The sequence below is a fragment of the Sapajus apella genome, unplaced genomic scaffold (genome assembly GCF_009761245.1).
Source record: "Sapajus apella isolate SASKATOON/1434 unplaced genomic scaffold, GSC_monkey_1.0 scaffold130, whole genome shotgun sequence".
In the NCBI taxonomy this organism is placed as follows: Eukaryota; Metazoa; Chordata; class Mammalia; order Primates; family Cebidae; genus Sapajus; species Sapajus apella.
The window spans coordinates 3026536-3050124 of NW_022437070.1; the positions used below are offsets into that span (position 1 = coordinate 3026536).

Consider the following 23589-nt stretch of genomic DNA (forward strand, 5'->3'; position numbering starts at 1 on the left):
CCTCCCTCAGACCCAGGAGTCCAGACCCCAGCCCCTCCTCCCTCAGACCCAGGAGCCCAGACCCCAGCCCCTCCTCCCTCAGACCCAGGAATCCAGACCCCAGCTCCTCCTCCCTCAGACCCAGAGCCCAGGCCCCAGCCCCTCTTCCCTCAGACCCAGGAGTCCAGGCCCCCAGCCCTTCCTCTCTCAGACCCAGGAGTCCAGGTCCCAGCCCCTCCTCCCTCAGACCCAGGAATCCAGGCCCCAGCCCTTCCTCCCTCTGATGCAGGAATCTGGATTCCATCTCCTGCCTGGCACTGCTCACCTGCCCCAGCCCCAGCTTCCTGCCTTCCTGGTGACTGCTGTCTCCTGAGTCCTCAGCAGTAGCCTGGCCATGGAATTGGTAGATACTCACGGCCTCCCGGCCCTTGATCTCGCAGCGGCAGAAGGGGCAGGTCTGGCTGTCTGAGTGCTGGGGGGGTCGGGAGGGAAAGGGTTAATGCACCTGCCCTCCTCTTGGGCCAACGAGGAGCTCCCTGCCCAAAAGATTGATGTCGGGAGGACAGACAGAGGAAGGGAGATGAAGGACAGAAGAGGAATCCTGGAGAGAAGGGGAATGTGGAAGAAAATGCTGGGAGGGAAGGTGAGAGGGGAACAGAGCCAGAGCCCAGGTCAGGAGGGGCCGGCACAGGCTAGGGTCTCCGTGGAGCAGTGGCCACAGCTTCCAGGTCAGGCCTTTCCAGGCTCAGACCCTCCCTGGCTCTTGTTTTTTTTTTTTTTTTTTTTTTTTGAAACAGAGCATTGCTCTGTCTCTCAGGCTGGAGTGCAGTGGCACGATCTCAGCACACTGCAACCTCCGCCTCCTGGGTTCCAGCGATTCTCCTGCCTCAGCCTCCCAGGTAGCTGGGATTATAGGCACCCACCACCATGCCTGGCTAATTTTTTGTATTTTTAGTAGAGACGGGGTTTCACCATCTTGGCCAGGCTGGTCTTGAACTCCTGACCTCATGATCCACCCGCCTTGGACTCCCAAAGTGCTAGGGTTACAGGCGTGAGCCACCGCACCCAGCTGACTCTTTTTTGTTTGTTTTGAGGCGAGAGTCTCCCTGTCACCCAGGCTGGAGTGCGGTGGTGTGATCTCTGCTCACTGCAACCTCCGTCTCTTGGGTTCAAGAAATTCTCCTGCCTCAGCCTCCTGAGCAGCTGGGATTACAGGCACCCACCACCACACTTGGCTAATTTTTGTATTTTTAGTAGAGATGGGGTTTTACCACGTTGGCCAGGATGGTCTCAAACTCCTGAGCTCAAGTGATCCACCGGCCTTGGCCTCCCAAAGTGCTGGGATTACAGGCATGAGCCACCGCACCTGGCCTCACTGTGGCCCTTGGGAGATCAGTATCCTCAGCCCCATTCTCCAGGAGATGAGGCCAAGGCTCAGAGAGGTGAAGCCATTGGCTCAGGATCACCCAGCAGGGCAGGAAGGAAAGCTTTCCACCTATAACATAGCCAGAGAGGGCGAAACAGAGGCAGCTTGTGCAGAATGGGATGGAACCAGAGGCCTGGGGAAAGACAGACACGCTCCTGAGAGGTCCCTAGCTGCTCTCGGCCGTCTCTGGACTTCGGTTTCCCCATATGATCAATGAGGCATAGAGAGATCCTCTCGGGGCTTTCCCTGTAGAGAGGGGGAGACCAGCCGAGAAGGCGGCGCAGGGGTCAGGCCTACCTGCCAGGAAGCCAGGCAGCGGCTACAGAGCAGATGTCCACATGGCTCGATCTTCACATCCTTGTTGCTCTCAGCACAGATCTTGCAGAGCTCAAATGTGGAGTCCATGGCCCAGTAGAGCTGCAGCTGCTCCTGGCAGGTGAGAGGATAGAGGAGACTGGGAGGGCATGCATCAGCCATGGGGACGCAAGTTGGGCCACAGGAACAAAATCCCAAACCTTGGCCAGGCGCGGTGGCTCATCCCAGCAATCCCAGCACTTTGGGAGGCAGAGGCGGGTGGATCACCTGAGATCAGGAGTTCGAAACCAACCTGGCCAGCATGTTGAAACCCTGTCTCTACTAAAAATACAAAATTTAGCTGGGAGTGGTGGCTAATAGTAGTCCCAGCTACTCAGGAGGCCGAGGCAGGAGAATCGCTTGAACCCTGGAGGTCGAGTGAGCCGAGATTGCCATTGGACTCCAGCCTGGGCGACTCCATCTCAAAAAAAAAAAGAAAATCCCAAACCTCTGTCTTGGCGCCTGTAATTCCAGCACTTCTGGTGGTCCAGGCGGGTGGATTGCTTGAGCCCAGGAGTTCTGGACCGACCTGGGCAGCATAGCAAGACCATGTCTCTATTTAAAAACAATAATAAACCAAACCTCTATGCCAGACCTGAACCCTCTCCTAAGTTCAAGGTGAATATGTCCAACTGCCTCCTACATGTCTTTACTCATTTTGTGTGTGTGTGTTTGTGTTGTTGTTTTTTTTTTTTTGAGATGGAGTTTCGCTCTCGTTGTCCAGGCTGGAGTGCAATGGCACGATCTCAGCTCACTGCAAACTCTGCCTCTGGGTTCAAGTGATTCTCCTGCCTCAGCCTCCCTAGTAGCTGGGACTACAGGTATATGCCACCACGCCTGGCTAATTTTTGTATTTTTAGTAGAGATGGGGTTTTGCCATGTTGGCCAGGCTAGTCTCGAACTCCTGACCTCTAGTGATCTGCCTCCTTTGGCCTCCCAAAGTGCTGGGATTACAGGTGGGAGCCACCACGCCCGGCCATGTCTTCACTCCTTGTTATGAGACTTCTCCCCAGTTGTCTACACCCAGTGGTACCAGATTTAGCAAATAAAAATACTGGATGCTGCTAAATTTGAATTTCCTTCCCTCCCTCCCTTCCTTCCTTCTTTCCCTCCCTCTTTTCCTCCCTCCGTCCCTCCTTCCCTCCCTCCTCTCTTCTCTTTCTCTTTTTCTCTCTTTTCCTTCCCTCCTTGCTTCCTTCCTTCCACTCCTTCCTTCCTTCCTTCCTTTCTTCCTTCCTTCCACTCCTTCCCTTCCTTCCCTCTCTCCCTCTCTCTTTCTTTCTTCTGTTACCTAGGTTGAGGGTCGCGATCTCAGCTCACTGCAACCTCCAACTCCCAGGCTCAAGTGATCCTCCCACCTCAGCCTCCCAAGTAGGTAGGCTAATTTTTTGCAATTTTGGTAGAGATAGGGTTTCACCATGTTGCCCAGGCCCTTCTTGAACTCCTGAGCACAGGTGATCCACCTGCCTTGGCCTCCCAAACCTCTCAAAGTGCTGAGATTACAGGCAGGAACCATCGCACCTAACCTAAATTTGAATTTCTTTTTTTTTCGAGATGGAGTCTCACTGTCTTGCCCAGGCTGGAGTGCAGTGGAGCGATCTCGGTTCAAGTGATTCTTGTGCCTCAGCCGCTCAACTCTCATGCCTCAGCTTGGATTACAGGTGTGAACACCATGCCTGGGAAATTTTTGTAATTTTAGTAAAGACGGGGTTTTACTATGTTGGCCAGGTTGGTCTTGAACTCCTGATTTCAAGGGATCCACCTGCCTTGGCCTCCCAGAGTACTGGGATTACAGCCGTGAGCTACCACACCCGGCCTCTAAATTTGAATTTCATATAAACAGTGAATACAATTTGAAGTGTCAGAATGTTCTAAATATTGCATGGGATATATTTATACTAAAAAAATTTAAGGCAAGGTACAGTGGCTCATGCCTGTAATCCCAGCACTTTGGGAGGCAGAGGTGGAGTTCAAAACCAGCTTGGGCAACATGGTGAAAACCCATTTTTACAGAGAAATACAAAAATTAGCTGGGTGCTGTGGTTCACACCTGTAGTCCCAGCTGCTTGGGAGGCTGAGGTGGGAGGATCGCTTGAGCCTGGGAGGTCAAGGCTGCAGTGAGCCATGATCACACCACTGTGCGCCAGCTTGGGTGACAGAAGAGACCCTATCTCTAAAAATAAAAATAAATTATTTAGCTGGGCACAGTGGCTCAAGCCTGTAATCCCAGTACTTTGGGAGGCTGAGGCGGATGGATCACCTGAGGTCAGGAGTTCAAGACCAGCCTGACCAACATGGCGAAACCTCATCTCTACTAAAAATACAAAAATAGCTGGATGTGGTGGCGCATGCCTGTAATCCCAGCTACTCTGGAGGCTGAGGCAGGAGAATTGTTTGAACCCAGGAGACGGAGGTTGGGGTAAGCCAAGATCGTGCCATCACACTCCAGCCTGGGCAAGAAGAGCGGAATTCTGTCTCAATAAATAAGTAAAAATAAAAAAAAAAATAAATTATTTGTTGTTTCTCTGTCACTCATGGGGTGGCTATGAAGATTAGGAGCTGGCACGGGGCTATCGCTGGCTAATGCTCAAATGCATTAGCTGTCCTGATGATCTCAGCAGCGTCAGTTCCTTATTTAATCCCTGTGATCACCCCTGGGAGAGAGGCAGGAGGAACCGTATTTTCTGGAAGAATAACTGAGCCTCAGAGAGGTCAAGTGATTTACCCAAGGTCACACAGCCACCAAGCCAGCATTCCATCCCCAGGCCTCTGAGCCCAGGGAGCGTGGGTGTGGCAGGGTCCGGGAACGGGGACAGCGGGTGCAGGCGTGTGACTCACCTCTGACACGTGGATGCGCTGCTGGGGTTCTGCCTGGCAGAGCTCAGTCAGGTCTGGGTTGTGATTCTTTCCATCTGGGTAGAGGTAGCTGGGGGAAGGGAAGAGAGGGTGACTGGGGGCCATCCAGTATCTCCCACCCCAGGATGAACAAGGATCTTTCCCCCTATAGGGCCCCGTATTTCCCTGAGATGAGGATCTGCCCCATATCCATTGCTGGCCTGGGGTTCTCTTCCCTCTGCCCTCCTCTAATTGGGACTGTATCTTCTCAAATACCGCAGGGCAGGGCTGTGTGCACTCAGACCCCCAAAGAAGGGGACACAAAACCTCAGTGACTCAAGCTCTAGAAACAAGGATGAGATAGAATAAGAACCAGAAAACAGGATGAAAATTTCTGGCTTGGCTGGGCATGGTGGCTCATGCCTGTAATCCAAGCCAAGGCGGGTGGATCACCTGAGGTCGGGAGTTCAAGACCAGCCTGACCAACATGGTGAAACCCCGTCTTAAAAAAGAAAGAAAGAAAGAAAATTTCTGGCTTAGATCAGATGCAGTGGCTCATGCCTGTCTCAAAAAAAATAAATAAACGCCAGGCGCGCAGGCTCACACCTGTAATCCCAGCACATTGGGTGGCTGAGACAGATCACGAGGTCAAGTTCCGTTCAGGAGTAAATCCTATGTAGAGGCTTCTTAAAAAGAGATCGAGATCATCCTGGTCAATATGGTGAAACCCTGTCTCTACTAAAAATACAAAAAATTAGCTGGGCATGGTGGCACGTGCCTGTAATCCCAGCCACTCAGGAGGCTGAGGCAGGAGAATTGTCTGAACCCAGGAGGCGGAGGTTGTGGTGAGCCGAGATCGCACCACTGCACTCCAGCCTGGGTAACAAGAGCGAAACTCCATCTCAAAAAGAAAAAAGAAAGTTCTGGCTGAGGGTGAAACTGAAAAGAAATCTGCCTTCTTGGCCAGGCATGGTGGCTAATGCTACTAATCTCAGCACTTTGGAAGGCCAAGGAGGAAAAATCACTGGAGGTCAGGAGTTGGAGACCAGCCTGGCCAACATGGAGAAACCCCGTCTCTACTAAAAATACAAAAATTAGCTGGGCGTGGTGGCAGGTGCCTGTAATTCCAGCTACTTGGGAGGCTGAGGGAAGATGGAGGTTGCAGTGAGCTGAAATTGTGCCACTGCACAGCCTGGGTGACAGAGTGAGACTCCATCTCAAAAAAAAAAAAAGAAAGAAAAGAAACCTGCTTGGCTTACTGCAACCTCTGCCTCCCGGGTTCAAGTGATTCTCCTCCCTCGGCCTCCCAAAGTGCTGGGATTACAGGCATGAGTCACCACGCCTGGCCTAATTTTTGTATTTTTAGTAGAGACAGGGTTTCACCATGTTGGCCAGGCTGGTCTTGAACTCCTGACCTCATGATCCGTTTGGGCCCTATCTATCTTATTTATTTATTTATTTATTTTGAGACGGAGTTTCATTCTTATTACCCAGGCTGGAGTGCAATGGCGTGATCTCGGCTCACTGCAACCTCCGCCTCCTGGGTTCAGGCAATTCTTCTGCCTCAGCCTCCTGAGTAGCTGGGATTACACGCGCCACCATGCTCAGCTAATTTTTTGTATTTTTAGCAGAGACGGGGTTTCATCATGTTGACCAGGATGGTCTCGATCTCTTGACCTCATGATCCACCCGCCTCGGCCTCCCAAAGTGCTGGGATTACAGGCGTGAGCCACCGTGCCCGGCCCTGGGCCCTATCTAACCAAGGCCACTTGGTGCAAACCTCAGAGGTGCCCCTTCCTCAAGGCCTTTGACTGCCACCTGCTGGAACCCTGTGGTACTGCAGATTTGAGATGTCTGCTTTGTGAGTGGTTGCACCTTCAAACGTGGTGGTTACCTGCAGTGCTCAACATGCAAGATTTTTTGAACCATATGACACCCTCCTCCTACAAGAATGGAGACTCACAAGCCGTCCTTTTGTCCCTTCAGGAGCACCTGGGACAGGGGTTTGTTGGCAGGGATGGTCTGCAAGATGCTGCCATCTGAGCTTACGTAGCCGATGGCCCACTGCCCCAGGCGAGTACAGCTGGGCCGGAAGATATAGCTGGAGGGAGAGGGAGGTAGGAAGTGGTGAGGGAGTGGTCACCACCGTCCCTTCTGCGAACTCCCAGTCCCCCGACCTGTTGGGAATCCAGGTGTCTAAGTCCTCGCCCCAGTTTCCCACCCTTTAGGCAACGGTGTGTGCTAGAGCACTGCCTGCCTCTACAAGGATATCTGCTGTTTTTGCCTGCCTGGGTCTTTTACAGTAAAAACAGTCCTGTTTCCATTTGGAGAGCTCTTCCCGCTTCACTGCAGTTTAAACAATGCTGGGTTGGCCAATCAGTGCATCTCAGGACCCCTGACCACTGTGATGGAAGCCCTTTCTGGGACTTTCGTTGGAAGCATCAGAACAAGGTGCCCTCTTTCTTACAGAGGCTGCTAAGAAGACGGGGTACACAGCTGGGACTTCTAGAAGTCATTTGTCACCATGAGGACAAACCATGTTTGAGAATGAAGCCAACACAGGAAAGCAGAGAAAGGGGATGAACAGGAACTGACCCCTGACAATTGCTACCGAGCACCTGGATGTAGCTGTGCCCAAAACCCACAACCTGGTCTTCTTTTCTTTTTTCTTTTCTTCCTTTTTATTTTTGAGACAGAGTCTCATTCTGTTGCCCAGGCTGGAGTGCAATGGCGCAATTTCGGCTCACTGCAACCTCTGCCTCTCAGGTTCAAGCGATTCTTTTTTTTTTTTTTTTTGAGACGGAGTTTTTTGCTCTTGTTACCCAGGCTGGAGTGCAATGGTGCGATCTCGGCTCACCGCAACCTCCGCCTCCCGGGTTCAGGCAATTCTCCTGCCTCAGCCTCCTGAGTCGCTGGGATTACAGGCACACGCCACCATGCCCAGCTAATTTTTTGTATTTTTAGTAGAGACGGGGTTTCACCATGTTGACCAGGATGGTCTCGATCTCTTGACCTCGTGATCCACCCGCCTCGGCCTCCCACAGTGGTGGGATTACAGGCTTGAGCCACCGCGCCCGGCCCCCAAGCGATTCTTATGTCTCCACCTCCTAAGTAGCTGGACTACAGGCCATGCACCACCATGCCTGTCTACTTTTTGTATTTTTAGTAGAGACAGGGTTCCACCATGTTGACCAGGCTGGTCTCAAACTCCCATCGTCGCGTGGTATGCACACCTTGGCCTCCCAAACTACTGGGATTAAAAGTGTGAGCTACCACACCTGGCCTGGCCTTTTCTTTTCTTTTTTTTTTTTTGGAGACAGAGTCTCGTCCTGTGACTCAGGCTGGAGTGCAATGGCGTGATCTCGGCTCACTGCCACCTCTGCCTCCCAGGTTCAAGTGATTCTCCTGCCTCAGCCTCTTGAATAGCTGGGACTACAGGTGTGTGTCATCACACCCAGTTGATTTTTTTTTAATCCTTAGTAGAGACGGGGTTTCACCATGTTGGCCAGGCTGGTCTCGAACTCCTGACCTCATGATCCACACTCCTTGGCCTCTCAAAGTGCTGAGATTACAGGCGTGAGCCACCGCGCCCGGCCTGGCCTTTTCAATTACGAGAATTTATTCTTTTCTTTTTCTTTTCCCTTAAATCCGTTGAAGCGTAACTGGAAGAGTGCTAATGCCCTCAGCTTCCTACCCCTGCACCTCAGCCCTGCAGAGACTCACAAACCTGACCTCCTGTTCTCTTGGTATTCTAGACAGCTCAATTCTCAGGGGGACCCGACAGCGCAAAACTCTTGGATTTAAATAATTTAAGGACTCACATGTCTAGTTTCTCGGTCTCCTACCTATACCAATAGGCGGGAAAGTCATACTCAAAATATTGAACAGATGGTGCCACATGGCTCTGACCTAGCAGAAATGGACCTTACCCTGAAGCAGGGTTTTTGGGCTACTTGTAGACCAGGGACTGTCCCTTAGCTGCAGGATTATGGGACAGTATGGGAGGTCTTGAGAGAAGAGGTAGACTGGCAGGGGCGCTCAATATCCTGCCTCTGAGCTATTAACTCTCTGGGGTCCCAGGTACCTCCGTTTCCACTCTTGGAAGGACATCTGAGCTCCACGCTGCACCAGCCCAGAGCCCAGACCCCGGAGCCCTCAGCCTGGTTCCCCTGAGTCCTGGACCTTTACCTGCCTGGCCTGTCCGTGTAGGCCTGCAGACGCTCCTGGACCTCATCGTAGGTGAGGAAGGCCATGTAGCCTGGGTGGTTGACTGCCAGGAGCTGCCAGTTCTTGAGGAGTGTTGGCCATGGCTGTGGAGGGGCAGGCTTGGGTCACGGAGAGACCAGGGGAGCAGCTCACATCCCTAAGCAGTCCCCAGGACCCGACAATCCAGCCACCTCCTTTACACCCATGGGGCCTCAGGCGTATCCCTTTTACAAGAAGACCCCAAGCCCTTCTTTCTCCAGGATTCAGGAGTTTTCGACCTTAGCCCCCTCCTCCCTCAGACCCAGGAGTCCAGGTCCCCAGCACCTCCTCCCTCAGACCCAGGAGCCCAGGTCCCCAGCCCCTCCTCCCTCAGACCCAGGAGTCCAGGCCCCCAGCCCCTCCTCCCTCAGACCCAGGAGCCCAGAGCCCCCAGACCCTCCTCCCTCAGACCCAGGAGTCCAGGCCCTAACTCCTCCTCCCTCAGACCCAGGAGTCCAGGCCCCCAGACCCTCCTCCCTCAGACCCAGGAGTCCAGAGCCCCCAGCCCCTCCTCCCTCAGACCCAGGAGTCCAGGCCCGCAGCCCCTCCTCCCTCAGACCCAGGAGTCCAGACCCCCAGCCCCTCCTCCCTCAGACCCAGGAGTCCAGGCCCCCAGCCCCTCCTCCCTCAGACCCAGAGTCCAGGCCCCCAGCCCCTCCTCCCTCAGACCCAGGAGTCCAGGCCCCAGCCCCTCCTCCCTCAGACCCGGGCTCCAGTCCTCTTTTTCCTCCAGGACCTGAGCCTGGCTCCGAGCCTTGGCCGTCCTGACCTGGAATAGCCTGGTGAAGATGTCGAACTCGAAGATGGACACGTGCCCGCTGCAGGTGAGGTCGATGGTGGTGCGCAGGGCCAGGGCCGTGCAGCCTGGCTCCACTGGGTGGCAGGTGCCCAGGAGCGACTCAAACTCAGCCCAGGGCAGCACACACCTGGGTGGGAGGGGTGGAGGAGACACCGCTGAGGCCTCCGGGAGCCGATGATGGGAGGCTCTCCAGGAGGGAAGCAGCAGTGGCCTGGCCAGGGCAGGATGGGGCTCCAGGAGGCAAGGGTCCCTGAGGACAGGGCTTACTCACCGGGCTCCGCAGCGCTCCCTCCAGAAGACGTGGGCTGGGGCCTTGGTGAGCTGGTACACATGACCGCAGTAACATCCCCCAGGGAAAAGCGCTCGCAGCTCTGCGTGCATGTGGCTGAAGATGACGGCCAGCTTGGCCAGCTGGCGCCTGTGGGGAGGGGCAAGGACTCCAGCTGTTCTTGGGGCTCCCACCGACACCCTCTTCCTCCCTGAAAGGGGAACGCCTTCAGGGACAAGGTTCCGGACCCTCTCTCATCAGTGCGAGGTAAGAGTCCGTTCCTGCAGGGCACGGTGGCTCATGCCTGTAATCCCAGCACTTTGGGAGGCTGAGCCTGGCCAACATGGTGAAACCCCGTCTCTACTAAAAATACAAAAATCAGCCTGGTGTGGTGGCAGGCACCTGTAATCCCAGCTACTTGGGAGGCTGAGGCAGGAGAATCGCTTGAACCTGGGAGGCGGAGGTTGACGTGAGCTCAGATTGGGCCACTGCACTTCAGTCTGGGTGACAGAGCAAAACTCCCTCTCAAGAAAACCCAACAAACAAACAAACTAACAAAAAACAAAAAAAAGAGAAAAGAAAATTAAAAACTATATACATGGATTTTATTAGATTTTGGCCGGGCGCAGTAGCTCACGCCTGTAATCCCAGCACTTTGGGAGGCCGAGGCGGGTGGATCACTTGAGGTCAGGAGTTCGAGAACAGCCTGGCAAACATGATGAAACCCTGTCTCTAATAAAAACTACTCCAAAAAAAAAAAAAAAAAAAAAAAACTACAAATATTATTCCTGTGTGGTGGCAGGTGCCTGTAATCCCAGTACTTGGGAGGCTGAGGCAGGAGAATCACTTGAACCCGAAGGTGGAGACTGCAGTGAGTCAAAATTGTGCCACTGCACTGCAGCCTGGGTAACAGAGTAAGATCCCCGACTCAAAAAAAATTATGCTGAATTTTGCAGAAATCCAGATCTACTATACATGAAGGGAAGACTATTTGATTCTGTATCATGGTGGTTCTACCTATAGGTATGAGTGTCTGACTAGTCAATTCTGCCTTCCAGAATAATTATGCCTTGGCATTTTCATTCAAAACGTAGATAATATGTTAGGAAAAAACATTCATCTTATGACTCTCTTATAATTTGGGCATTACAATGATTAAAAAACTATGGGTGGGTAGGTTGTTAAAACTCTGCGTGTCATTTCAGGATGAATTAAGGAAACACTGGGCCAGGCATGGTGGCTCTTGCCTGTAATCTCAGCACTTTGGGAGGCTCAGGTGGGGAGACTGCTTGAGGCCCGGAGTTTGAGACCAGCCTAGCCAACAGAGCAAGACCTCCTCTCTATCAAAAAATAAGATTAGCCTGGCATGTGGTGCACCTGTGGTCCCAGCTACTTGGGAGGCTGAGGTGGGAGGATCACTTGAGCCCAGGAGTTTGAGGCTGCAGTGAGTCATAATTGTGCCACTGCTCTCCAGCCTGGGCGACAGAGCAAGACACTGTGTAAAAAAAAAAAAAAAAAAACGCTCCCACAGCCATGGGAGCATTGAGGTGGCTCATGCCTGTAATCCCAGCACTTTGGGAGGCTGAGGTGGGTGAATCACCTGAGGTCAGGAGTTCGAGACCAGCCTGACCAACATGGAGAAACCCCATCTCTACTAATAATACAGAATTAGCTGGGCGTGGTGGTGCATGCCTGTAATCCCAGTTACTTGGGAGGCTGAGGCAGGAGAATTGCTTGAACTGGGGAGGTGGACGTTGCAGTGAGTCAAGATCGCACCATTGCACTCCAGCCTGGGCGACAAGAGCGAAACTCCGTCTCAAAAAATAAAAATAAAAAAAGGAAACACTACAAAATATCTGACATAACGAAGTGGCATGGGGTCACTGAACTAGACCTTTTTCTGGGCCCCAAACCTTGCCTGCCCTGTCACTCTGAGTGTCAGCCTGAGGTTCCTTCCTCAGTGCAGAACAGAGGGGGGTGGTCTCCAGGCAAGGTTGGGTCTGGAGCCACCTGTTCCCCAGGAACTGAAGACCAAGTTGGTGGTCCAGGCAGAGTCCACGATGGGGGCCTAAGGATCAGTTTCTTCAGCTGTGTCCATCTACCTGTTCTCAACCTAGGAGCCCATGGGGTCCCCACATTCTGAGGCTGGATCCTCCCAGCTTGGCCTCCCAAAGAGCTGGGATTACAGGTTTGAGCCACCGTACTTGGCCAGATCAGGCCAAGTTCTGATCACAAATGTGCACACATCTGGAGAACTTTGAATCAGAGAATAATAGTAATAGCTAACTTTTATTTTATCCTCAAAGTAGGCAGCCCCAAGAGGGCCCTGAATTCTGAGATAGTGGGATAGTGGGAACCAGAATAGGGCTGCTGGGGGACCAAGGAAAAAGCAAAATGCGGGCCGGGGATATAAGCCCAAGGAAGGAGAAAACTGGGTGGCTCATTTTCCAGGTTCCCTCAGGAAGGAGGGGCTGGGGCCTGAGTCTGAAGGAGGAGGGGCTGGGGGCCTGGACTCCTGGGTCTGAGGGAGGAGGGGCTGGGGGCCTGGACTCCTGGGTCTGAGGGAGGAGGGGCTGGGGCCTGGGTCTGAAGGAGGAGGGTCTAAAGGAGGAGGGGCTGGGGTCTGGATTCCTGGGTCTAAAGGAGGAGGGGCTGGGGGCCTGGACTCCTGGGTCTGAGGGAGGAGGGGCTGGGGACCTGGACTCCTGGGTCTGAGGGAGGAGGGGCTGGAGTCTGGATTCCTGGGTCTGAGGGAGGAGGGCTGGGAGCGAGAGACCTGGGCCTCACCCCTGCGGACTCTGTTCCGGGGCGAAGGCTCACCTGAGTCTGGATCCCTCCCGGAAGAGTTCGTCGTTGGCGCTCCTTCGGCCCCGGGGCGGCAGCAGCTCGGCCACCTGCCTGCTCTTGGCCTCCAGATTGGCCAGGTAGATGACTAGAAAGTTCCCGGAGCCTCCGGGATCCCCGGGGTCGCCTCCGCCGGCAGCCCGACGAGCTTGAGCCACCTGCTGAAGCAGCTGCGCTGTGCGAGGCAGCAGGTCCCGAAGCGAAGGGGGACTCATGGACAGTCGGGGGTCGCTGCATTGCTCTTCCAGGCGCTGCAGCAGCTTCACCGTCCGGTCAAAGGCGCGGGCCTCTTCCCACTGTCGCCCCCATGGGGCCAACGCCACAGCCATGAGAGACTCCCGTGCGCCGCGGGGACCGATGTGGCCGGGATAGGCGCGGCCTCGCCCAGAGTGAAAGGAGAGGGCGGGCCCTAGAGAACGGGGAGGGGACTGCAGGTACTAGTGTCTCCAAAGGGGGCGGGCTGGAGGATCTGGCACGTGGGTTTTCAAGAGGTGGGATTTGGAGGCCGGAAGCGAAGGCTCATGCTTGTAATCCCAGAACTTTGCGTGGCGGAGGTGGATCACGTGAACCAGGAGTTCAAGACCAGCCTGGGCAACATAGTGAGGCCCCATCTCTAAAAATATCTTTTAAAAATAAAATAAAATTTGGCCGGGCGCTGTGGCTCACACCTGTAATCACAACTCTTTGGGAGGCCGAGGTGGGAGATTCACCTGAGGTCGGGAGTTCGAGAGCAGCCTGGCCAACATGGTGAAACCCTGTCTCTACTAAAAATACAAAAAAAAAAAAAAAAAAAAAAAGTAGTTGGTGCGGTTTGAGTGTGATTCTCAAAAAGGAGCAGGATGGGGTGGCTTAGGTGGGTAGCGATAGGAGGGGGCTTCTCAGTGGGTGGGTGGGGAGTGCAGGTAGGATATCTGGGTCCCTTCAGAGAAGGGCAAGGGGCCACAGGAGGCCTGGGAATTTTTTTTTTTTGGGGGGGACTGAGTCTTGCTCTGTTACCGAGGCTGGAGTGCAATGGCATAGTCTCGGCTCATTGCAACCTCTGCCTCCTGGATTCAAGTGATTCTCCTGCCTCAGCCTCCCGAGTAGCTGGGATTACAGGCACTTGCCATCATGCCCAGCTAATATTTGTTATTTTTAGTAGAGATGGAGTTTTTCACCATATTGGCCAGGCTGGTCTCAAACTCCTGACTTCGTGATCCGCACACCTCAGCCTCTCAAAGTGCTGGGATTACAGGCGTGAGCCACCGTGTCCGCCTTTTTTTTTCTAAAAATACTTTTTTTGAGACGGAGTTTCGCCCTTGTTACCCAGGCTGGAGTGCAATGGCACGATCTCGGCTCACCGCAACCTCCGCCTCCTGGGTTCAGGCAATTCTCCTGCCTCAGCCTCCTGAGTAGCTGGGATTACAGGCACGCGCCACCATGCCCAGCTAATTTTTTGTATTTTTAGTAGAGACGGGGTTTCACCATGTTGACCAGGATGGTCTCGATCTCTTGACCTCGTGATCCACCCGCCTCGGCCTCCCAAAGTGCTGGGATTACAGGCTTGAGCCACCGCGCCCGGCTTTTTTTTTTTTTTTTTTTTTTTTTTTTGAGGCAGGGTCTTGCTCTGTCTCCCAGGCTGGAGCGCAGTGGTGAGATGTTAGCTCACTGCAACCTCTGTCTCTCAGGCTCAAGTGATCCTCCCACTTCCGCCTCCCGAGTAGCTGGGAATTCAGGCACGCATCACCAGTACCGGCTATTTTATTTTATTTTTGTATTTTTAACACAGACGGGGGTCTCACCATGTTGTCCAGGCTGGTCTTGAACTTCTGAGCTCAAGCGATCCGCCCGCCTCAGCCTCCTAAAAGTACTGGGCTTACAGGTGTGAGCCAGCGCGCCCTGCCGGGGAACCCTTGTTGGAGAGGGGAGGGAGAGGTCTGGGAGCTACCAGGGAGGTGGGACTTAGGACACAGCCCTCCTGAGTCGTGGTGGAGGTCTGGGTCTTTGGTCGTGGCACGGGGTTAAAGGTCAGAGAGCTGAGATTTCAAGGAGGAACGGGTCAGGGAGGCATTGCTATCTCTCTGTCCTAGAGGAAGGAGGCACAGAGCCAGCAGGCCTCCGGGTCCCCTTTCAGGAGGGTTGGAAACTAGGTGTCAGAGGGGGCAGGAATTTGGCAACAAGATTCCTGGGTCCCCACGACGGTGTGGCCTGCGAGAAATCAGGCCTGGGTTAAGTAAGATACCCCTGAGTCCCGAAGAAGCCAGGCGGGAAGATGGGGTTCAAGCCTGCGGTGGCGGAGAGCGACTCGTTTGCGCAGGGGCGGCGGGGCGCGGCTTTCACCCAACCTGTGGAACCTGTAACATCAGCCTGGTTGCGCGCTGGGCAGCCACACGGGGCGCTGTCGGCCGCGCCTTCCCTCCGCCCCTAATGCATTCCAGCCACGCCCCACCCCCGGCCCAGCCGTTTTTTTTCTTTTTCTGTGATACACGGTCTTGCTCGGTCTTGCTCTGCTGCTCAGGCTGGAGTGCAGTGGCCCGATCATAGCTCACTGCAGCCTGGATCTCCTGGGCTCAATCTATCCCCCATGCTCGGCCTCCCAAAGGGCTGGGATTACAGGCGTGAGCCACCATGCCTGGTCAGACCAGGCCGAGTTCTGATTTCAAATGTGCACCTACCTAGAGAGCTTTGAATCAGTAGCTAGTAATAACCCACTTTTATTTTTTTATTTTATTTTATTTTATTTTATTTTATTTTATTTTTGAGACAGGGTCTTGCTCTGTCTCCTAGGCTGGAGTGCAGTGATGTGATCACTACTCATTGCAGCCTTGACCTCCGGGGCTCAAGTGATCCTCCTGTCTCAGCCTCCCTAGTAACTAGGACTACAGGTGTGCACCACCACATCAGCTGTTTTTTTATTTTTTTATTTTTAGTATAGATGATGTCTCACTATGTTGCACAGGCTGGTCTTGAACTCCTGAGCTTAGGCAATCCTCCAGCCTGGGCCTCCCACAATGCTGGGATTGCAGTGATGTGAGCCACTATACCTGGCCATAGCTAGCATTTATTGAATGTTGACTGTCTACCAGGCCCTGTGTGTGATGCTTTGCAAACATTTACACACTGAATTCTCAAAAGCCCTTTGGCCTTGTAGTGTAGGGGGCTTAGGTTGGGAGCCCAACCTCAGCCCCACCCCCATCTTGTAGGAACTGAAAATCTTAAAATTTTTCTTTAAATTAAAAAAACGACCAAAAAAGATCGGGCTGGGTGCAGTGGTTCATGCCTGTAATCCCAGCACTTTAGGAGGCCAAGGTGGGCAGATCACTTGAGCTCAGGAGTTTGAGACCAGCCTGGCCAACATGGTGAAATCTCATCTCTACTAAAAATACAAAAATTAGGCCAGGTGCAGTTGCTCACGCCTGTAATCCCAGCACTTTGGGAGGCCGAGGTGGGTGGATCACTTGAGGTCAGGTGTTTGAGATCAGCCTGGCCAACATGGCGAAACCCCAGCTCTATTAAAATACAAAAATTACCTGGGTGTGCTGGCAGGTGCCTGTAATCCCAGCTACTTGGGAGGCTGAGTCAGGAGAATCGCTTGAACCTTCGAGGTGGAGGTTGCAGTAAGCCAGGATTGTACCACTACACTCTAGGCTGGGTGACAGAGCAAGACTCCATCTCAATAAATAAATAAATACAAAAATTAGCTGGGCATGGTGGTGTGCCTCTAATCCCAGTTACTCGGAGGTTGAGGCAGAAGAATTGCTTGAACCCAGGAGGTGGAGGTTGCAGTGAGCCAAGATCACATTACCGTACTCCAGCCTGGGTGACAGAGTGAGACTCTCTCTCAAAACCAGCAACAACAAAAAACAAAAAAACCAAAAACCGGGATGAAAACCTGTTAGCCTGACAAAAGTTCAAAGTGTTGACTATGCAAGTGTTGGCAAGGAGCTGGTGTGAGTGCAAATGGAAAACTACATTGGAGAGCAATTTAGCAGCATCCACAAGACCTTTGGACAAATGGACAGGGCGGGTCCATGTCTGGCTGCCTCTTTCAGAGCTGTGGCTTGTAAACACTTTTGCTGATATCTGGACATTAGGACAGCAATACACCTGAAGTGAGAGTTTCACAGGAGAGCTCTCACTCCAACTATGAGCCTGGACTCTAATGTCTTCTATTTAATTCCATTTTATTAAGGGAAACATGGTTTATAACCCACTAAATTGATTTTGCAACCCACTAATGGATCTTCTTCGGCTATTTGAAAAATACTGCCCTAAGAAACTCCAAGAGACATGTTCAGGGATGTTAATTGCATCCTTGTCGGAAGTGGAGGAGAGTGGAAACAAGGTGGATGGACGTTCACCACCATCAGCCTGACATAAACTGTGGCGTGCTCTCACAATAAAACTCTTGTGCAGCCATTAAGGTGAGTGAACTGGACACAAATACCAACCGTGTGTGTCATGAACACATAATGATGAGTGGCCTGGATTGAATCATTCCCCTCCCTGCCAAATTCATGTCCGCTGGAACTTATGAATGTGGCCATATTTGGAAATAGGGTCTTTGGTTATGTAATCAGGTTAGGATGAGGTCGTATTGGATTGGGGTGGGTCCTAAATCTGACTGATGTCCTTATGAAAAGGAAATTTGGATACAGTTACAGCTGTGTGTGTGCGTGCGCGCGCACGCACACACACACACACACAACATGATGATGGCAGCAGAGACATTGGAGTGAAGCATCTATAAGCCAACGAATACCAAAGACGATCAGTGAACACCAGAAGCTGGAAGAGGGTGGTGCTCACTCCTGGAATCCTAGCACTTTGGGACGCCGATGTGGGAGGATTGGTTGAAGCCAGGAGTTTGCGATCAACTTGGCAACATAGCAAGGCCCTATCTCTGCAAAAAAAGAAAAATAAAAACAAAAGGCTGGGCGTAGTGGCATGCTGCCTGTGGTCCCAGCTACTTGGGAGGCTGAGGTGGGAGGATTGCTTGAACCCGGGAAGCAGAGGTTGCAGTGAGCCAAGATCACGCCATTGCACCCCACTCCTGGGCAACAAAAGAGAGAAAACTTTGTCTCAAAAAAAAAAAAAAAGAAACAAAGAAAAAAAGAAAAAAAAAATCTGCAACTATATGGACTCTTTTCCGGGATTTGATCCAGGTTTTTTTTTTTTAATGTTTTTTTAATTAAAAAATTTTTTTTTCTTTTTAAATAGAAACAGGGTTTCACCACGTTGGTCAGGATGGTCTCGATCTCTTGACCTCGTGATCTGCCTGCCTCGGCCTCCCAAAATGTTGGGATTACAGGCGTGAGCCACTGCGCCTAGCCGATCCAGGTTTTTTGTATCCGTTTTGCAACTATATGAACTCTATTTCCAGACCCAAAGTGGATACAAACGAAGTGAATGACATGAAAAGATGCTCCACAATATGATCTGTTAAGGAAATGAACATGAAAACCACAGTGAATGCCGCTTCACACCCACTAGGACGACTGTCATAAACGAGACAATCACAAGTGTTGGCAAGGATGTGGAGAAATTGGAACCCTCTACACTGCTGGCAGGAATGTAAAATGGTGCAGCTGCTTTGGAAAATAGTTTGGCAGCTCCCGAAATGTTAAACATAGGGCTAGAGCATTCCTACGTGTATATATATATTCCGGAGAGTTGAAAGCACATATCTACCCAAAGACTTGCGGAAACAACCTAAACGTCCATCAACTGAAGAATGGATGAACAAAATGTGGTCTATTCATACAACAGAAAATTGTTCGGCCGTTAATAGGAATGAAAGTGGCCAGGTGTGGTGGCTCATGCCTGTAATCCCAGCACGTTGGAAGGCCGAGGCTGGCAGGTCACCTGAGGTCAGGAGTTCCAGACCAGCCTGACCAACAGAGAGAAACCTGTCTCTACTAAAATACAAAATTAGTTGGGCATGGTGGCGCATGCCTGTAATCCCAGCACTTTGGGAGGCCAAGGCAGGCAGGTCACCTGAGGTCAGGGGTTGGAGACCAGCCTGGACAACATGATGAAACCCCGTCTCTACTAAAATGCAAAAATTAGCCGGGTATGTGGTGGGCACCTATACTTCCAGCTACTTGGGAGGCTGAGGCAGGAGAATCCCTGGAACCCAGGAGGTGGAGGTTGCAGTGAGCTGAGTTAGTGCCATTGCACTCCACCTTGGGCGACAGAGCAAGACTCCATCTCAAAAAAAAAAAAAAAAAAAAAAAAAGCTAGAAGAGAATAATTGTGATGTTCTAAACACAAAGAAAAGGTAAATGAGGTGACAGATATCCCAGTTACACTGATTTCATCATTGCACATTGTGTCCATGCATCAAAACATCACATGTACCCCCACAATATGTACAACTATGTTATGTCAAAAAAATACAAAAAAGAGAAAGTATGTTAGGGTTGTCTGGAGCTGGAAGGGTGTTGCGAGGAAATAGACAGTGGCTACTAACGGGTATGGGGCTTTTTTGGGGGGGTGAACAAATGTTTTTTTTTTTTTTTTTTTTTTTTGGGACGGGGTTTTACTTGTGTTACCCAGGCTGGAGTGCAATGGCGCGATCTCGGCTCACCGCAACCTCCGCCTCCTGGGTTCAGGCAATTCTCCTGCCTCAGCCTCCTGAGTAGCTGGGATTACAGGCATGCACCACCATGCCCAGCTAATTTTTTGTATTTTTAGTAGAGACGGGGTTTCACTATGTTGACCAGGATGGTCTCGATCTCTTGACCTCGTGATCCACCCACCTCGGCCTCCCAAAGTGCTGGGATTACAGGCTTGAGCCACCACGCCCGGCCAACAAATGTTTTGAAATAGAGTCTGGTGGGTGGGACATGGTGGCTCACATCTGTAATCCCAGCATTTTGGGAGGCTGAGGTGAGTGGATTGCCTGAGCTCAGGAGCTTGAGATTAGCCTGAGCAACACTGTGAAACCCCATCTCTACTAAAGTACAAAAAGCCCGGTGTGGTGGCGTGCACCTGTAATCCCAGGTACTCAGGAGGCTGTGGCAGGAGAGTCGCTTGAACCCAGGAGGGAGAGGTTGCAGTGAGCCGAGCCGAGATTGGGCCATTGCACTCCAGCATCGGGGACAGAGCAAGACTCCATCTCAAAAAAAAAAGAGAAAAAAAAGGTAAGTTGTATGATACACTTCTCCGAGAAAACACCAAATGGCAGATGACACTGGTGCAGCGGGGATCCCGGAGGCCCCAGGTGCCCCGGGATGGGGAACTGCAGTGGCTTCCGCCGAGGCTTCCACAGTGGCATCTGGGGCAAGGGATAAGGAGTGGATGCTGGTCGCCAAGCTGGGCCTCCTGGTCAAGGTCATGAAGATCAAGTCCTTGGAGGAGATCTGTCTCTTCTCCCTGTCCATCAAGGAATCTGAGATCACTGACTTTTTCCTGGGAGTCTCTTACAAGGATGAGGTTTTGAAGATTATGCCGGTGCAGAAGCAGACCCGAGCTGGCCAGCGCACCAGGTTCAAGGTGTTTGTTGCCATTGGGGACTACAATGGCCACGTCGGTCTGGGTGTTAAGTGCTCTAAGGAGGTGGCCATTGCCATCCGCGGGGCCATCATCCTGGCTAAGCTCTCCATTGTCCCAGTCCGCAGAGGCTGCTGGGGGAACAAGATTGGCACGCCCCACATGGTCCCTTGCAAGGTGACAGGCCACTGCGGCTCTGTGCTGGTTCGCTTCATCCCCGCGCCCAGGGGCACTGGCATTGTCTTGGCACCTGTGCCCCAGATGCTGCTCATGATGGCTGGTGTCGATGACTGCTACGGCTCAGCCAGGGGCTGCACTGCCACCCGGGGCAACTTCGCCAAGGCCACCTTTGATGCCATCTCTAAGGCCTACAGCCGCCTGACTCCCAGCCTTTGGAAGGAGATGGTATTCACCGAGTCTCCCTATCAGGAATTCACTGACCACCTTGTCAAGGCCCGTGCCAGAGTCGCTGTGCAGAGGACCCAGGCTCCAGCTGTGGCTACAACATAGAGTTTTTATACAAGAATAATAAATTGAATTAACTCTGAAAAACAAAAATGTTACGATATACACATTATATCTTAGTAGAACGGTTAGGCCGGATCAGAAAGCTAAATACCGCGCATTCTCACTTGTAAGTGGGAGCTAAACGTTGAGTATTTAGGGAGGGAAAGATGGAGACAACAGAAACTAGGTATTTCTGAAGGGGGGAGGGAAGGAAAGAGGGGACAAGGGTTGAAAAACTGTTGGGTACTATGCTCAGTACCTGGTGACAGGATAAGTCGTAACACAAACCTCAGCATCATGCAATATACCCAGGTAACAAACCTGTACATGTACCCCCTAAATCTAAAATGAAAGTCGAAAAAAATAAAACGAAATAAAGCTATTAAATAAAAAGTGGAGACCTGGGGATAGCCACAAGAGGGCGCACTGAGCACAGGCTTACCTCCTCCCTTGGGAACTGAGTTTCTTGGCCACACCTTCGAGGCCCTGGCCACGCCTCCAGGACTCTGGCCACACCCCCAAGGCTCTGGCACTGCACCTAGACCTTAACCACAGGCTAAGGTCCTGGTCGAACCCTCAAAGCAGTGTCTGAAGCAGCTCATTCACGTTGCCAACTCCCCAGACTCTGACCACAAATGCATGCACAGACTTAGAGATCCTTGGAAACACAGAACCTTAAAACCATGGACTTTTCTTTCCTTTTTTTTTTTTGAGATGGAGTCTGGCTCTGTTGCCCAGGCTGGAATGCAGTGGCGCCATCTCAGCTCACTGCAACCTCTGATTCCTGGATTCAAGAGATTCTCCTGCCTCAGCCTCCAGAGACATTACAAGCACGTGCCACCACGCCCAGCTAATTTTTGTATTTTTAGTAGAGACGGGGTTTCACCATGTTGATCAGGCTGGTCTCGATCTCCTGACCTCGTGATCCACCGCCCGCCTCGGCCTCCCAAAATGCTGGGATTGCAGGCGTGAGCCATCGCACCTGGCCAACCATAGACTTTTCTTTCTTTCTTTCTTTCTTTCTTTTCTTTTTTTTTTTTTTTTGTTTTTTGAGGCAGAGTTTCTCTCTGTTGCCCAGGCTGAAGTGCAGCAGCATAATCTCGGCTCACTGCAACCTCTGTCTCCCTGGTTCAAGCAATTCTCATGCCTCAGTCTCCTGAGTAGCTGGGACTATAGGTGCATCTTGCCACACCTGGGTAACTTTTTGTATTGTTAGTAGAGAGGGAGTTTACCATTTTGGCCAGGCTGGTCTTGAACTCCTAACCTCAAGTGATCTGCCCACCTTGGCCTTGCAAAGTGCTGGGATTACACGCGAGAGCCACCGTGCCTGGCCAAAGCCATAGACTTTTAAATCATGACTTTTACTTTGAAATCATTTTTTTTCTTTTGAAATCATTTTAAACTTACAGAGAAGTTGCAAGACTAGTTTCAGACATTACCTCCCTTTGCCTCTAAATGCTTCAGTTGGATTTCCAAGCACAGCAGAGCTGTGTACATTTCGCAGTGATACTAGTATCAATAGTGCAGTACAGCCTGTATTCAAATTGCCAGCTGTCCCCAAACTATCTGTCATGGCAAAATATTTTCATCTCTTCAGTTTCCTTCAGTCTGGTACAGTTCCTTAGCTTTTCTCTGTTTTTCATGTAATTGACAGTTGTGAAGATTACAGTCCAGTTATTTTGGGGAAGGTCTCCTTGATTTGGGTTTGTGTGATATTTCCTTGCAATTAGATTCTGGTGGCAGGAGTGTTACAGAAGTGATGCTGTGTCCTTCTCTGTACATCATATCAAGAGGCACACGATGCTGGTTGTCCCAGGAGTGCTGATGAATTTGGCCACTTGGTTATTGTGAATCATGAAATCCCAGACCCATTGATTCACCAAGTCAGTCTCTTCCCTCCCTGGACCCTTCAGTTTCCCTGTCTGTAAAATAAAAGTTTGGCTTACACAAAGGTCTGCAAACACACTTAAAGAGCAGACGTGTTCTGTTTACCTCTCGCACTCTTTTTTTTTGAGACAGAGTCTCCCTCTGTCGCCCAGGCTGGAGTGCAGTGGCTTAATCACAGCTTGCTGCAACCTGCGCCTCCGAGTTCAAGTCATCCTTTCACCTTAGCCTCCCAAGTTGCTGGGCACCACCATGCCTGGGTATTTTTTGTATTTTTTGCAGACATGGGGTATTGCCATGTTGCCCAGGCTGGTCTTGAAGTCCTGGCCCATCCATCCACCTTGGCTTCCCAAAGTGCAGGGATTACAGGTGTGAGCCACCATGCCCTGACTTTGTGTGTGTTTGTGTGTGTGTGTGTCTGTGTGTGTGTTTATGTCTGTGTGTGTGAGGCAAGGTCTCTGTCACTCCGGCTGGAGTGCAGTGGGATGCTTACAGCTCACTGCAGCCTCAATTTCCTGGGCTCAAGCGATCCTCCCTCCTCAGCCTTCTGAGTGTCTGGAACTGCAGGCACCTGCCACCATGTTTGGGATTAGAGGCGGGATCTATCTCTGTTGCCCAGGATGGTCTTGAACTCCAGGAGTCAATTTGTCCTCCCACCTCGGCCTCCCAAAGGGTTGGGATTACAGGTGTGAGCCACTGTGCCTGGCCATTGCACACACTCCTAAAGTCATTTTTTTGAATGTCAGAGGCATTTAGGATTTGGCAGATTTCATGCACGCATCTAGGAGAGATGCTTTCTGCCTTTCTGGGTTTACTGGATGTGGTGAGAACACGCAGCTGGGGCCCTGAGAAATGCATTGAGGGTGTGACTTCTGGCATTAGAGCTGTCCCCGGGATGCTAGGACTGTCACCCAGAGGAGCTTTGGCAGTTGAGAGCTGAGTGCTTACATTTTTTTTTTTTTTTTTTTTTTTTTG

The 23589-nt window shown here is 51.8% G+C and overlaps 1 protein-coding gene and 1 pseudogene across 2 annotated transcripts in view; one reads left to right on the forward strand and one right to left on the reverse strand.

Annotated features, from left to right (window-relative positions):
* Positions 1 to 13138, reverse strand: part of CBLC (Cbl proto-oncogene C) — a 17015-nt gene extending 3877 nt beyond the window's left edge. Inside the window, exons 1-8 of the mRNA XM_032262848.1 lie at positions 12727 to 13138; positions 9910 to 10056; positions 9609 to 9765; positions 8783 to 8904; positions 6558 to 6695; positions 4598 to 4685; positions 1703 to 1834; positions 305 to 451 (exon numbers count right to left, since the gene is read on the reverse strand). Of these exons, the coding sequence (XP_032118739.1) occupies positions 305 to 451; positions 1703 to 1834; positions 4598 to 4685; positions 6558 to 6695; positions 8783 to 8904; positions 9609 to 9765; positions 9910 to 10056; positions 12727 to 13079 (1284 nt within the window). The 5' untranslated portion in view covers positions 13080 to 13138. The remainder of the gene's footprint in view (positions 1 to 304; positions 452 to 1702; positions 1835 to 4597; positions 4686 to 6557; positions 6696 to 8782; positions 8905 to 9608; positions 9766 to 9909; positions 10057 to 12726) is intronic.
* A 6773-nt stretch (positions 13139 to 19911) lies between these two features.
* LOC116539625 lies at positions 19912 to 21410 on the forward strand (annotated as a pseudogene). Its single transcript, XR_004264129.1, has one exon. The product of XR_004264129.1 is annotated as a 40S ribosomal protein S2 pseudogene (transcript).
* The last annotated feature ends 2179 nt before the right edge of the window (positions 21411 to 23589 follow it).